At 41.1% G+C, this 15,290-nt stretch overlaps 1 protein-coding gene across 1 annotated transcript in view; it reads right to left on the reverse strand.

The window, feature by feature from the left end:
* The window catches only part of MED4 (mediator complex subunit 4), a 45,594-nt gene extending 38,651 nt beyond the window's left edge, over positions 1-6,943 (reverse strand). The window contains exons 1-2 of the mRNA XM_019971264.2: positions 6,812-6,943; positions 5,504-5,616 (exon numbers count right to left, since the gene is read on the reverse strand). Coding sequence (XP_019826823.1) covers positions 5,504-5,541 — 38 coding nt within the window. The 5' untranslated portion in view covers positions 5,542-5,616; positions 6,812-6,943. The remainder of the gene's footprint in view (positions 1-5,503; positions 5,617-6,811) is intronic.
* Between the last annotated feature and the right edge of the window lie 8,347 nt (positions 6,944-15,290).

Here is a 15,290-nt window from a genome sequence, read left to right on the forward strand (position 1 = left end):
AGCCTCCTGCAATGCTGGAGACCAAGGTTTGATCCCTGGGTCATGGAAAGGGCATGGAAATCCACTCCAATATTCTTGCCTGGAGAATCCCCATGGACAGAGGAGCCTGACGGGCTACAGTCCATGGAGTCACAAAGAGTCACACACACCTTAGTGACTCAACCAGCACCACCACCATCACCACCAGCTATTTTTCCTACGTAATTACCGGTAGCGTGAACTCGTGAGACAAATCAAAAACATATATTCAGATACACTCTTTTCCTTCTAAGATACTTAAGAATCTCTTGTTGAGCCTCCAAAGTTTTTACAGAGTGTAGTTCGGAAACAATTGCTTTATTCAGCCAAAACTAAAAGCCATACGTCCTAACCTGATTATAGTGAGTTCAATACTTCTGGCCCACTCATGCTTTAATAACAATAGACAACATCTGAAGTTGGCTCCGTTGAAGCTCCTTCTAATATTTGGTGTTTATCTGAGCTGGTATGATCCTGAACCTATGTGAAGGGTACATAATTGACACTGCCAAGGAAAACAGCTTAGGAGGAGACCTTAGGTTAGAGGAAATAAAAATCTGTTATTTGGAGTCACTGTGAATAGACACAGAAGCTTTTAAAACATATAGAGTAGGATGTGAGAGTCGCACCGTGAAGAAGGCTGAGCGCCAAAGAATTGATGCTTCCAAATTGTGGAGTTGGAGAAGACTCTTGAGAGTCCCTTGGACAGCACGGAGATTGAACCAGTCCCTCCTAAAGGAGATCGACCCTGAATATTCATGGGAAGGACTGATGCTGAAGCTGAAGCTCCAATCCTTTGGCCACCTGATGTGAAGAGCTGACTCTTTGAAAAAGACTCTGATGCTGGGAAAGATTTAAGGCAAAAGGAGAGAAGGTGGCAGAGGATGAGATGGTTAGGTAGCATCACCAACTCAGTGGACATGAATTTGGGCAAACTCAGGGAGACAGTGAAAGACAGGGAAACCTAGTGTGCTGCAGTCCATGTGGTCGCAAAGAGTCAGACACAATTTAGCGAATGAACAACAACAATGGAATGTTGGTAAGATGCTCAGTAAAACATCTGGGCGCCTGTGACCTTCACAGAAAAAATACACTGGCACAACATTGTAAAGCAATTATACTCCAACAAAATTTAAACAAATACAAATAATGGGGCTTTAACAAAGGACATAGAAAGATAGAGTGATGAGCAGATACGAAAACAGACTGAGATTAACAACCTTGTCAAATTTGCTCAGAGGTCTAAGAAAAATTAGTTTTTTTACTAATTTTTAAATAGTAAAAATTAGTAAAATTAAAAAAAAATTTTTAATTTTAAAATTACTGTTTCTGTTAGGTTATTTATGTCGTTTAAAACTGTGACATGAAGTGTAATCTCTATTTGTGTTAAAAAAGAAAAAGGCTTTGGAATTAGATGGTCACTTAAAGATGACTGGAACTTAAGTCTGTGACTCACTGACTTCTTTTAAACCTTGTGTTTTAAAAATATTAACTCTGGGTGGTGAAGTTAATGGGAAAATTTTGTTTCATACCCTCCCCTCTGTTCTCTTCTCCTTTCCATTCCTTACCCTATGTCTCTTCCATGTAGCAAATAGCTGGGAGTTGAATTTCATGTGCTTAATTACATGAAATAATTACCTAAATTTTGTGTTTTGCCAGGCACAATGAACCAGGCTATAATCAAATGATAAGGTTATGACAGCAACTAATTAGGAAAGCCCAATATATGTGAACAGAGTTTTGCCATTTCCAAATAAAGACTAATGAAGTTAATGTTATTAGGACTTAATAATACAGAGCTACATTACTATGCTGGTAGACAATTAGGCATAACTGGTAAGTAATCATATATGTAGCCTGTGTTACTTTTATGTGTGCAAATTATACTTCTACAGGTTAAGTCTTCTCATTTTAGGTCCACACAACAGTATTATCTCAGCAAAGCAGGGCTGGGGTGAAGAAAATTAGACCAGAAATAACTGACAAAGCAGAGGACCCATGAAAACAGACCCTGCATTCCTGGCAATTGAAGGTCTTGGATAAAATACTAGGGTGAGTGAAGGGAAAGTGATTCATGATAAGGCAGGAAGGAACACGATAAGGATGGAAAAGGGATTTAGGGTTTTTTTTTTTAAAAAAGGAGGGGGTTTTGGTCAAGGGTAATTGAGATTTTTCCTGTTCTCATCACCCACCTTTCACCACTCCCTCAAAACATTTATGGTAGCCAGAAAGCCATAAACAGTAATTATCTCCACAATTAGAGACAACGTTTGATAAGCAAGCCAGCTGGCAGAGGTAACATGAAACTCTTTCTCACTAAAATGTTAATGGCTGATACTGGATCCTCTGCTATTTCCATAGGAAGAAAAAGTAAGAGTACGAGAGGGCTCTGGCACCAGAGGACTTCCCAAGGAAGGAAAGCATATTAAATGATAACAAGAGAGATAACTAACATTTACTGAGTACCTGTGGCCAGGTTCTATTCTAAATGCTCTCATGGATTAACTCATTCCCTCCCAAAGTGCTTTGTCTGAGGAAGGTACTCTTACTAATCCCTATTTTTCAGATGAGAAAGCTGAGTCCCAGAGAGAGTAGGCACTTGCTCAGGGCAACGGCACCCCACTCCAGTGCTCTTGCCTGGAAAATCCCATGGACCGAGGAGCCTGGTAGGCTGCAGTCCATGGGGTTGCTAAGAGTCGGACACAACTGAGCGACTTCACTTTCCCTTTTCACTTTCATGCATTGGAGAAGGAAATGGCAACCCACTCCAGTGTTCTTGCCTGGAGAATCCCAGGGACGGGGGAGCCTGGTGGGCTGCCGTCTATGGGGTCGCACAGAGTCGGACATGACTGAAGTGACTTAGCAGCAGCAGCAGAGTCATGGGGGTGAGACCAAGACTTGAATTCTGGCATTTCTAGTCCTAGAGTCCATACTCCTGGCCATTGTTGCTGTTCAGTCACTAAATCGGGTCCGACTCCCTGTGACCCCATGGACTGCAGCATGCCAGGCTTTCCCTGTCCTTCACCATCTCCCAGGGCTTGCTCAAACTCTTGGCCATAGTTGAAAGGAAACTGATTTGGAGAGAAGATGACCCAGGAGACAAAACTCCCTTACCTGGATGATGTTGCCTAAAGTCAGCCTGTTTACTTCTGAGTGCTGGAATGAGAAGGAGTCCATGTAGAGGTGTTGTATCTTGTCACAGAGTGTGTCTTTGCTACTTACCAGAACACCAGGGCTGGGAGGACATTACATTGGGTCCTACGGAACGTTTTGATACCGCCTTGGTTCCCATGTGTGTATGGCTTTGCTGCCTGAATTAGTGATCCTGTTGCAGTTGCCTCTGAGTGCACATTTGGAAACTGGGTTAGTTCCACTTGTCAGCTTCCTGACTCAGAGGAATGCCAAGGGCTAATGGACTGATCCATGCAAAGTGCGTTGAGCCATAAACCAGGACTAACTGAGAGAACAGTGTGACTTGGCAGCTGTATTTGGATTAAGAGAAGTGGTAGAATAGTCTCACAGTAGCTGCTGGATGTTCTTGGTTTGGCCGCCTGGTCTGCTAGGGCTGCCTGAATTCTCCTCTAGGCTTTCAAGCAGCACCGCTATAATGAAGGGCAGCTGTCTAGTAGACTTGGGCCATGTCCATATAGTCTGGGATTGTTCAAATTATGTAGAGATAAGAATTCCTAATTCAAAACAAAAATCTTCAAGCCAGAACTTTGAAAGCTATTACTTATCAAAAAAGGTTAAAAAGAACTGGATCTACTCCAAGGAAACTTTTAACCTAATAGCAGACACCATACCTTAGGACTCAATTCAAATGATAGTGATCTAATTGACATCACAAGGGCAGAACCATTGGAAAGCTGTTTAAATAATAATAATAATAATGATTTATAAAGAGATGTGGATAGGAAGATGCCCAAGACAAAGAGGATGGGGAGAGAAGATGTCTCAGTTGTAGCTACGATTAAGAAACAGCAAACCTAAAAGAAGTATAAAGCTACTTTTTTTAAAAAAAGAAAAATGTGTCTGATTAATGCACACTATCTTGTGGAATTTCTCTTCCATTTTTTAAAGCATAGAAATATTAATTACCAACCTATGTCTTCAAATAAAACAGATGAAAGCAGGAGGTGAAAACGATATTTTTAATAGATGCAGTTATTAACTCAATGATTTACCCTCAGATTTTTGGTCTTCTAAAGACAGAGTTATATCTTGGGGCAGTCAGGGCTCTCTCAACCCAAGAAAGGATCACGTGAACTAAAAAATAAACACAAGCAGTGGGAACCAAGGTGGGAATTCAGGATCGGAAATAGGACAGATTAAAATAGTTTACGGAAAGAGTTTGAAGCAAGGGAAGGAAATTGAATGACAGAGGGAAGATCATATAGCATTAAGGAGCAACAAACCCAAAACAAGAAAAATAAGAGAGAGTTTTTCTGAGTGCTGCTGTCATTCAAACCATTTCGAATAAAAGCTGTGACAAATTTCAGAACACTTGAGATACAGATTTGGTTTGAAGAGGCTAAGACTTCCTTGTGGGAGCTGCCTAGGCTCGCCAGTGTTTGGTTAGTGGCAGCTCGTTAGTGTTAAACTTGGCAGTGTTTTTTCGTATCTATGGATTCTTCTCTTTAAACACTCAAGGCCCTGTCTATTCCTCACAAAAGGAAAATAGTGATACAGACTTTTTAGTGTGAAAGTAAGGCAAGGCATAATCTTCCCAGGAGTATTTGGGAGACTAAAGCATCATGAGCAGGAATTTTTCAGGTCAAAAGCTGGTGGACAAGGTACAAAAACCTTCCTGGTATCCCGTCTCCCAAATCTCATGGAAGGCACTTTCTGCTTTTGCCTCTGTCTCCCACAATTTATAACGGTGGTTACCTGGTTCACAGACACATCTTCACAGGGTCTTTGCTGGATTGAAAGAGGTTCCCTTCACTAAAGAACAATGGGATTTGTGGGAAAAAAAGGTCATTTAGGTAAATTCACAGCATTGAGACAGGAGGTAAGGGGGCGGATCACAACCTTAAAAGAATGGCGTAGCCATTGAGGATACAACAAAAACTGGTTACACCTGCTAGGCCCCAAATGGTGGGAGATTCCACTTCTAGTACACCCTGAACCTCATTATACACCTACTGTAATATATTAACATCTAAATGACAAGCCCACAGGCACTATGACAGTTGTGAGGACAAGCATTCAAAGCCAAAATTGGGCTGTGGACCGATTCCTGATAATCCCCTCCCCTTCCCCAAAATAGTTGGAATAAGTCTCCCACTCGTTAGCCTATGAAATCACCCAGCCCATAAAAACTAACCATCCCTTACTCCGGGCCCTCTCGCCTTCTGAGGTGGCCCACACTCCGGGTACAGAGTGTCTGTCTCCCTGAATAAATCCGCTTTCGCTCTGCCTGCTCTTGAATTCTTTCCTGCAGGAAGCCAAGGACCCTCCCTTGGCGGCCATCCAGGGGACTCACCCGAGACTGGGGACGTGACCATCCTCTCTTGTCCCCATATTCCTGCAAGACTATGATTCTTCATTATGTTCAATCTGTGATAAGGTCTTTGAAGGTCCACTACCGAGCAGTTCCTGTTTTATGTGTCAGGGAGACAGATAGTCATTAATTGGCCCATTTCACATAAAAAACGTTCATTGTGTTTGCTGAGGATGGGGTTGCCAGGGCTGATGCTCTGCGTCTCTGTGTCTAAGCCTGTTTACAGGGAGGTGAAGGATAGCTTCCTTGCCCACACTCTGCGGGCTGCCCCACCCTGCGCTGGCCTCAATGGAAGGAAGGGTGGAGCAGGCACATAGAGTTTTGACAATGCTCCAGGACTTTGCACCCCAAATATTTACTGAGACAGTCAGGTAATTCTTTAGAGAGGCTGGGCCTAACCTATAAAAGCTGGCAGAGGGACAGGAGAAGAAAGAAGTACTCCGTGTGCCTGTAATAATTGCAAAAGCCGTGATACAGAAACACAGGGAAGGTCTTCCACACCCTCTTGGAACTAATCACCCATCTGACAGCTCAGCTTCAGGGCAAGGAGCCTAGGCAGCTCCCACACACTGCTCTCCTGGGTCTACGGGCAGCTGTTTCCTCTGCCTGGAAGCGGCTCTTCTCACTTAAAGCTACCTTTTCTTCACAGAGTCCTCTCCACCCCTCTCCACATCCCACTTCCTGTATTAAGCTTCTCCCAGCTGTCTCAGCCCACAGTCATCACTTTGCTCTTCGGCCTCCCACACCACTCGCCCAGCACTTCGTAATTTCTATGGTTGATCTGTTTATCCCTTCAACTCCCCTCGCCCTACCACCGGACTTTGTCTGAAACCGTCAGCCTTGACAACATGCTTATAAATGATGATAAATCATTGCAGTCGAGGGGTTTAGGCATGCCTGACACAAGTTCATGTTTGTGTAACTTTTAACTCAAATGACAAGTTTCTCATGGCTAGCACTTTCAAAAGGCAGTAAATCCTTAGTGTGCGATTGTTTTCAAACATTGTGGATTTTTCAGGGAGGCATAAGGAACAGGCCTCATCAGATCTGGGGAAAGAGAGGAACAAACAGCAGGTTCACAGAGTCCTAAAGGCACACTGGTGTGACCCATCCGTCCTGCTCACCTGGAACTTTGCCAGTTTCCACACCGAAAGTCCTGTGTCCTGGGCAGCCTCTCAGCCCCAGGCAGACCTGGACAGCTGGTCACTTACCAGGTGGCCAATGCGCGTTTTGACAAGAAGCAAATGCAAGTCTTAACTAATGGACTGCACCTACTTTATCTTCTCTCACCTCAAATCCTGGGGCCCCAGCCTCTCCAAGGACACTCCACTCTCCGGTGACAAGTGGAGAAGCAGGCAATGATGCCCAGTTCTCGAGAAGGAACCTTGAGTTTATTCAGCTCTGCTCACTACAGAAGCCATCTCAGGCCTGGGAGGACAGGCGGTCAAGGGAAAACGCTTTGTACAGAGTTCTCACAAAACAGAAACTAAAAGGAATACTTGGAACAGGAAACAGTGACCTTGATGGCACGATTCCCAAAGGGAGAGGCCAAAGGCGGAGATTCAGGAAGGCAAAAGTCCAGGGTCCACGGGAACTCCGTCTCACGCTGAGCATTCCACACCAGGCTTGCTCCGTGCCCCTCCAGAGCATCTGCTTTGATAACGCTCCTGGGTAATCAGGCCAACTGTGACAGTTCAAGTGGCTTGGGCTAGCGGTAAAGAATCTGCCTGCCACTGCAGGAGACGCAAGAGACATGGGTTCAATCCCTGGGTCGGGAAGATCCCCTGGATAAGGGAATGGCAACCCACTCCAGTATTCTTGCTTGGAGAATCCCATGGACAGAGAAGCCTGGCGGGCTACAGTCTGTGGGGTTGCAAAGAGTCGGACACGACTGAAGTGAATTAGCACACACAGAACAGATAAACAAGAAGACTGGAATCTACGACCACAAATACCTCTGAATGTCATAGCAATCAGCAGGACTAGTAATACTTTCTGAGCACCCAAAATGTCTTATAAGAATAGATGCATTTGGAAAACCCAGATGGCCCTGAAATGAGCGTAACAATAGATAGATACATCATTAATAATGGTACACACAAAAATCCAGTCCAGGTCGATAGTTTGTATAATGATGAGAAATTTTTCCGTAATAAAATAACAAAATGAATCATTTTAATCTGTACAAAGTATAACCCAGTAACTCACAACAACAACAAAAAGTATAATTGAGAAATAGAAATATTACTTCCTGTATCTGTTTATATCACTGAAGATTTAGGTGGAGCTGATTTCTCTAAGTGTGCTTTCCTTTGACTGACAATGCTCATGTGTCCCAGAACCAAGCTGGTCAGGGGTGGGGGTGGGGGGCTGAAATTTAGGATGTCCAGGGTATCTAGTGCAGGAATGTGCTCTAACCACCAGAGGGTATTCTTTCCTCCTCTGGACTCTAGGCAAGTTTCTGGAACCACAAACTAAGCCCAAACCAGCTCCCTACTAAAAATGGGCCAGGCCAGATCACAGGAAAGTGCACTGATTCATAATATTCACACAAATTCCCCCTTGCCTTCCCATTTGAGAGAGGGTTCAGTTTTCTTCAGCGAAGAGAATTGTGCTGGCAGCAAGCCAACCTACACACACAGTAGAAAACAAATGACTTCTCTCCTGCTGGTCAAAACAAGAGAGGAGTCATTTCAGAAATAAGCCCAGGTGGTTATTTCAGATCATCCAACCCACACGCCCCACCCCCCGCCGACAACTGCCCACCCCAGCCCCGACTCCTCATGGGTAGAGCAGGATTTTCAAGAAAATGAAGATGCCCTGGTCAGAAAGAAAGAGCGGAGGGATTTCAGGGGCTGTGGGGCCTCCTGCCTGAATTTTGATCTAGGCTAATTTACAACTGAAAAAGGCCGAGGTCTCATTGGAGACCAGAAAGCCTAGGAAAGTTACCAGAGAGATTTGACAACGTCCAGAGTCAGCCCGGGAGTCTGTCCCAGCGCATTAATATACCAAGTTTAGAAAGCAAGGTCCTGGAAAGATGCCCCAGGGAGATGCCCAAGGGAGTCAGTTTGAATCCTGCCAAATGCTTACTCTGGAAAAAGGAAGACTTTGTCCCTTCCAGCTTGTTCAGTGCCAGAAGCTCTTTCAGGGAGAAAGGCCATGAAATTGAGAAATATGGGATATTGGGTCATCTGCCCAACTGAAGGCAGCTTCAGCAAATCCAAACTTCAAGTTGATATTTTCCTCTTGTTTTTCAAATGACTTCAAATAATACTTATTCACTGCTAAAAATTCAAACAGTACAGAAATAAAAGTAAGAAGTGAAGCACTTTTATCTCACAGCCAGCCTACTCCCTACAGCCCCACTCAGCAGAAATACTGTGGATAATTGACTTATGCTTTTCAGGGCTTCTGATTTCTATGAATTACAAAAAAACTGATCTCTCTACTCATCTAGTTCTCCATCTCTTCATCTCATATATCTCACAATCATCTGCTAGGGGATTTTTGTTGTCGTTTTGTTTTGTAAAAAGTGGAGATCCTGAAACAGATAGATATTATTTGACTTGAGATGTTTGTTGCACAAATCATTGCATTTTTCCAGGTCCTCATTCCATTTAGTTGTGACACTGGGTCGTTCCATTGTGCAGACGTGCCAAAAGCCAGTGCACTATGGATGGACGTTTATGTTGTTTCCGATTTCTCTTTCGATTACAAAATGCTATAATGCAATTCTTAATTAAAAGAAGTAACTATTAATGGGAATAAATGGATATTAATTAACCCATTAAGAACTATTAATAGGTTGTATTATGGTTCAGCCCCTGTCTGTGCTAAGCCCTCTAGAGGATGTTCAGGTGAACAAAATAGATTTTTTTTTTTTTGCCTTCTTGGAGTTTGCTCTCTAGTGGGGAAGATCTATAAGCATCTAACTGACACAAGAAAAAATGGCTTAAATACTAAAAACTTGGACAAGTAAGATATTCAAACATACAACATATTCCCTGCCTAGGGAGCATACAGAAAGGAGTTATCCAATACTGACAGCTGGGGTGAGAGAAGGTTTGATAAGCGGGCTTCATCTATGGAGAGATTTGCTGTAGTATGTTTGATGTAGGGAAACTGATATGGGAGCTTGCAAAACTCCTTAAAAAAAATTTTTTTTTTAATTTATTTGGCTGCACTGGGTCTTAGTTGTGTCTTATGGGATCTAATTCCCTGAGCAGGGGTTGAATCTGGGCGCCCTGCGTTGGGAGTGTGGAGTCTTAGCCACTGGGCCACCAGGCAAATCCCCATAGAAGCCTTAAAAATTATCCTGTTGACTGGGACCAAGGACTCTAGGATTTTTGCTTTTGAATTTTCTTTAACAAACACAATCTCATATAGGACCAGGAATGCTCTGTCCTTCTTGTAAGCATGCTTGACTGAGTTTAGTCTATAACTTTGTCTGGCAACCTGAAAAATCCATTTACAAATACCCAACATGCTTATTGCTTTTGCTCTAGCTCCAGATTTTCTGGGCAACAGTGTGATCTCCACATAAGCGCATCACAGTTGAATTACCTGTTACATCTGGTGTGACTGTCCAGAGAAAGAGGTTTTACTGGTACTCCAAATCCAATGGTATGTTATAAAAAGAAAACATGAAATGACTTGCCTGTGATAACGAATCTCTGTAAGTCAGAATCTTCCCAGCCATCACGCACATATGCTGAAAGGAGAAGTTTTCTTTTCAAGCAATCTTAATGAGCAGGTCTTTTTCTTATTAACATCTTCAAAGCGCTTTGAGCTCCTCCCCAGACGAAAGGTCCTGTGTGAGTACAAATTATTATTATGCTCACAAAATGCGTATACGCTAACTGCAGGAAAAGTGCAAATGATTTACCTCCATGGCCTGCAATGCCCTTGAGACCCTTTGATCTGCCAATATAACCACCAATTATTCTATATCCTTTTCTCTCTAAATGCATGCATCAAAGCATTCTCATGCACACCCTTGTAAATCCAGCTGTTTATTCCACAATAGCTCCTCTTAATTAACCCTGTTTCCTTTCTCTTTAGTTGGCAGCTGCTGATTCAGCCTTTCTTCGGCTAAAGAGAAGGTATATGCAACCCTGGGTATGAAATGGAAAATAACTCCATTTTTTTTTCTCTACAAAGAGGGCCATGACATAGAAGATGTGTATTAGTAAAGATTCTTTGATTACCTAGAAAAATGCATATGATACAGTAAGCGAAAAAAAAGATACAAAAATGTAGAGAGTGAATGACATGTACGTACTGCTTTTTCTTCTATGCATCTTGAGATTTATTGTTAGCACACTGCTACATTTAAAACAGACCTACTGTAAAAAAATAAATAAATAAAAAATAAGTTAAAAAACAAAGTAGAGAGTGTTATCTCAACTGTAATATGAGTAATTGGTCACATGAATTGAATAAAACCATGCCAGTCACTGAACTGAATGTTTTGCCTAGTGATAGACTTTCATTTTCAGTATGAGCTAAGTGCTAGCATCCCTCTTTTCAAGATAAAGACACTGAGACTTAGATAGGTTAAGTGATGGGGTTCTCTCTGGCATTGTCTGGCTCCAAAATTTGTCCCTTTAATGAAAGTCATGCTGCCTTTTAACAATGATTGTCTTTAGATAGAGAAACGTGGGTTTTTTCCCCCCAACATTTCATACCTACACAGTTTTAAAAAGAAACAAAACTAAAATATTAATGACATGAGTTAATCAAATAAAAATGAAGAGGACTAAGTCACTCTTTTATTGATGGCTGTGATGACTTAGGATAAATACAGGTAATGTGTCATTAAGCTCAGAGTTCTCTAGATCTCTGCTTTCTTATCTTTAAAGTAATGGGTTAAACCAAGGTACCTTAAAGCACGTTTCAGTTCTAACATTGCTTTAGTCCCTTCGTTTCTGTTTATGCTTCAGAGATGGCACTTTTCTTGAACAATAAGTAGATTCCAGTTCCTTAAGTCTGCTCAAAGAGCTCTGTTAAGTACCAAAGAAAGAACCATGGAGCTGAGTGTTAAGTGAATTCAGTTTGTGAGTCATCTTTGAACACCAGGAAAGAATAAAGACTCTTTATGTTAATGATAAATGTTGAAAAGTACTAATTAATGTAAAATTATTACACTATTATAAAATTATCATTGTGAACCAAGAATAACATACTTTTCTGATCTGACTCTAGAGTAAAAGACAAGTTACCCTGGAAATCAGAGCCAGGTCTCTTTCTGACCGGGGTTTAGTTTGGACATGTCTAGAATGCAGGAGTAAGAAACCCTTGGAAAGAACATGAAGAGTGGGTGTCTCTAGCTGAGAGGAGCATTTGATCTTTTCTTGGAAAATAACTACCTGCAACACAGAGGAAAGTTGCTTGTCCCCACGGAAGGATGAGTTCCTCAAACAGGAAGTATGTGGCACCAACCATGAAGAACCATCTGTAACGCTATAAATATTAAGATGTCTGGGAAGTATGAAGAATTTTTATTTCTGCCCACTGAGCATTACATTTATTTATTTATTTTCTATTTCTGAGAGTAGTCTTTATTTAGAACTCTTTCATGCCCAGTATTGTATTTTTCAACACAGAGAAATGCAATGATTCAGCACATAATATTAGCTCAATGAAGGAAGCGTATTAATATTTAAGCTTTAATTAGTACAGTGTTTTTTAGGTAAGCCTTAGGAACAGTACCCTTTCCATAATTAATACTTAGAATTCAATCTTCTACAGAACCTAGAATCTTTTTTTTAAATCATCAATTAAAAAAATCCTTCCAGGGATCAAAGATTCGGGAATGAAAAATAAAATCATTTTTATATTTGAAGAAAACGTGGAAGAATTTCTTTATAATCTTAAAGTGGGGAAGATCTTTCTATTACAACTAAAATCCAGAAATCAGCAAAGAGAAATAATAATGTTAGATAAGGTTAACAATATAACAGTTAAAAACAATAAAAACACACACACATTTTTTTTTAAAAATGAAAGATTAACTACCAACAGATAAAAAAGTTTGAAATTCATATCAAGACAAAAAGCAAATGTACCAATGTAAGAGTTCTCAGCAATCAATAAGAAATGGATCAACAACCCAGTAGGAAAAAAGGCAAAGAAAATGAACTGAGAGTTCACAGATAAAGAAACACGTATGGGAGATACTTTAACTCGAGCATCTTCAAGAAGTGTAAGATATAACTATTCCAAGTTATTTTGCCCTACCCATCAGATGGGCAAAAACCTACACATTTGATAACATATTCCATAGCTAAGACTTTGAGAAGGAAAGCATTATGTGTAGAAGAATAAAATTGGACAGCCATTTAAAAATATCTATCAAAATTACAAAGGCACACAACCGAAGGCAAGTTTTAGGACCCCTTGCTTGCACAGATCTGTTTCCAGGGCCCGGAAAGAGTCTCAGTAATTCTTCAACATATTATGTTGTTTTCGAAAACTTTCCAAAAATTAGATATTTTCATCACGATTGTTTAAGACCACTGTTCCCTTTCCACGAGACTCCCTCTCTATTCCACTTTCCCTTGTGAAGTGTGGCACCAAAATGGCATCAGGAGCTTTTGGCGTCAGGCTAAAGGAAAGCTGATGTGTAGATACATTTAGCCTGGATTTAGTAGCATACCCATCTGTGGTATGCAGTCACTTCCATTATAGCCAAGTTATTGCCTGATGTCCTGCTGTAAGAACGGTTTCCAGAAATATTCCTATCACCCACTTTGCCAATTACCTGCTATCCTGACTAGAAGTTACAGGGCCAAAAGTTCTACTGAAATACAAACATGTTTTATGGTGCCTGATACCAGAATTATGTGAGTGGAAAAAAAACAAGGTTTAAAATATATGAAGCCTGAAGCCAATCTATGGAAAATTACTTTACTTGTTAGATATGTAAAATTATAAGTGGACTCTTTAGCTTTTAACCAGTATCTAGTCAAAATGGATGTACTTCACAATGTAGCAATTATAAATGGTCCATGTTTTATAATCATTTTTGAAATGAGAATCATGTGAAACAGACTTTATCAGAATGTCTGGACTGCAGGGCGCAAATCTATAGCAGCAGTACAAATGGCAAATGTTTGCAAGATTTGAATGCTTCACGCACGCCAACTGTCAAAAAATAATTTTTAAAATGTAAATTAACCACACTAAAGCAGAGCCTAAATTATCTTTCTGCTTTCTCTCTTTAAAATATCACAACATTGTAGCTACATGAAGAGGTAATCAAAGTGTATGCAGCCAATTAAAAAAAAGAAAGAGAGAAAGAAAGCCTTATGGAGATGTCTCAGGTAGTTAATTAGTAAAACTATTATGTTACTTTTCAGAATATTCATGGTATTTTTTTTAGCTTTTCAAAATTAGTAGTCTATTGTGATTTTCTTTCTATATAAATATTCATTTTCATCCAATTTTGAATTGGATAATTTTGTATTCTTTTTCTTAACGAAGATCCACAGAATTATAATCCTCAGGGTACATACAACATGAAGCTTTCTTTGTAATCATCCAATGCACTAGAAAACCTCAAGTGTGGGAATTTATCTTAGAGTTGTTCTTGTACAGGCCTGTGCAAGTTTCAGTTCAGTTCAGTTCAGTCGCTCAGTCGTGTCCGACTCTTTGCGACCCCATGAATTGCAGCACACCAGGCCTCCCTGTCCATCACCAATTCCCAGAGTTCACTCAGACTCACGTCCATCGAGTCAGTGATGCCATCCAGCCATCTCATCCTCTGTCATCCCTTACTCCTCCTGCCCCCAATCCCTCCCAGCATCAGTCTTTTCCAATGAGTCTACTCTTAGCATGAGGTGGCCAAAGTACTGGAGTTTCAGCTTTAGCATCATTCCTTCCAAAGAAATCCCAGGGCTGATCTCCAGAATGGACTGGTTGGATCTCCTTGCAGTCCAAGGGACTCTCAAGAGTCTTCTCCAACACCACACTTCAAAAGCATCAATTCTTTGGCACTCAGCCTTCTTCACAGTCCAACTCTCACATCCATACATGACCACAGGAAAAACCATAGCCTTGACTAGACGAACCTTTGTTGGCAAAGTAATGTCTCTGCTTTTGAACATGCTATCTAGGTTGGTCATAACTTTCCTTCCAAGGAGTAAGCGTCTTTTAATTTTATGGCTGCAGTCAACATCTGTAGTGATTTTGGAGCCCAGAAAAATAGAGTCTGACACTGTTTCCACTGTTTCCCCATCTATTTCCCATGAAGTGATGGGACCGGATGCCATGGTCTTCGTTTTCTGAATGTTGAGCTTTAAGCCAACTTTTTCACTCTCCACTTTCACTTTCATCAAGAGGCTTTTTAGTTCTTCTTCACTTTCTGCCATAAGGGTGGTGTCATCTGCATAACTGAGGTTATTGATATTTCTCCCGGCAATCTTGATTCCAGCTTGGGCTTCTTCCATCCCAGCGTTTCTCATGATGTACCCTGCATAGAAATTAAATAAGCAGGGTGACAATATACAGCCTTGACATACTCCTTTTCCTATTTGGAACCAGTCTGTTGTTCCATGTCCAGTTCTAACTGTTGCTTCCTGACCTGCATACAGATTTCTCAAGAGGCAGGTCAGGTGGTCTGGGATTCCCATTTCTTTCAGAATTTCCCACAGTTTATTGTGATCCACATAGTCAAAGGCTTTGGCATAGTCAATAAAGCAGAAATGGATGTTTTTCTGGAACTCTCTTGCTTTTTCAGTGATCCAGTGGATGTTGGCAATTTGGTCTC

Source organism: Bos indicus, chromosome 12 (assembly GCF_029378745.1).
Source record: "Bos indicus isolate NIAB-ARS_2022 breed Sahiwal x Tharparkar chromosome 12, NIAB-ARS_B.indTharparkar_mat_pri_1.0, whole genome shotgun sequence".
NCBI lineage: Eukaryota > Metazoa > Chordata > Mammalia > Artiodactyla > Bovidae > Bos > Bos indicus.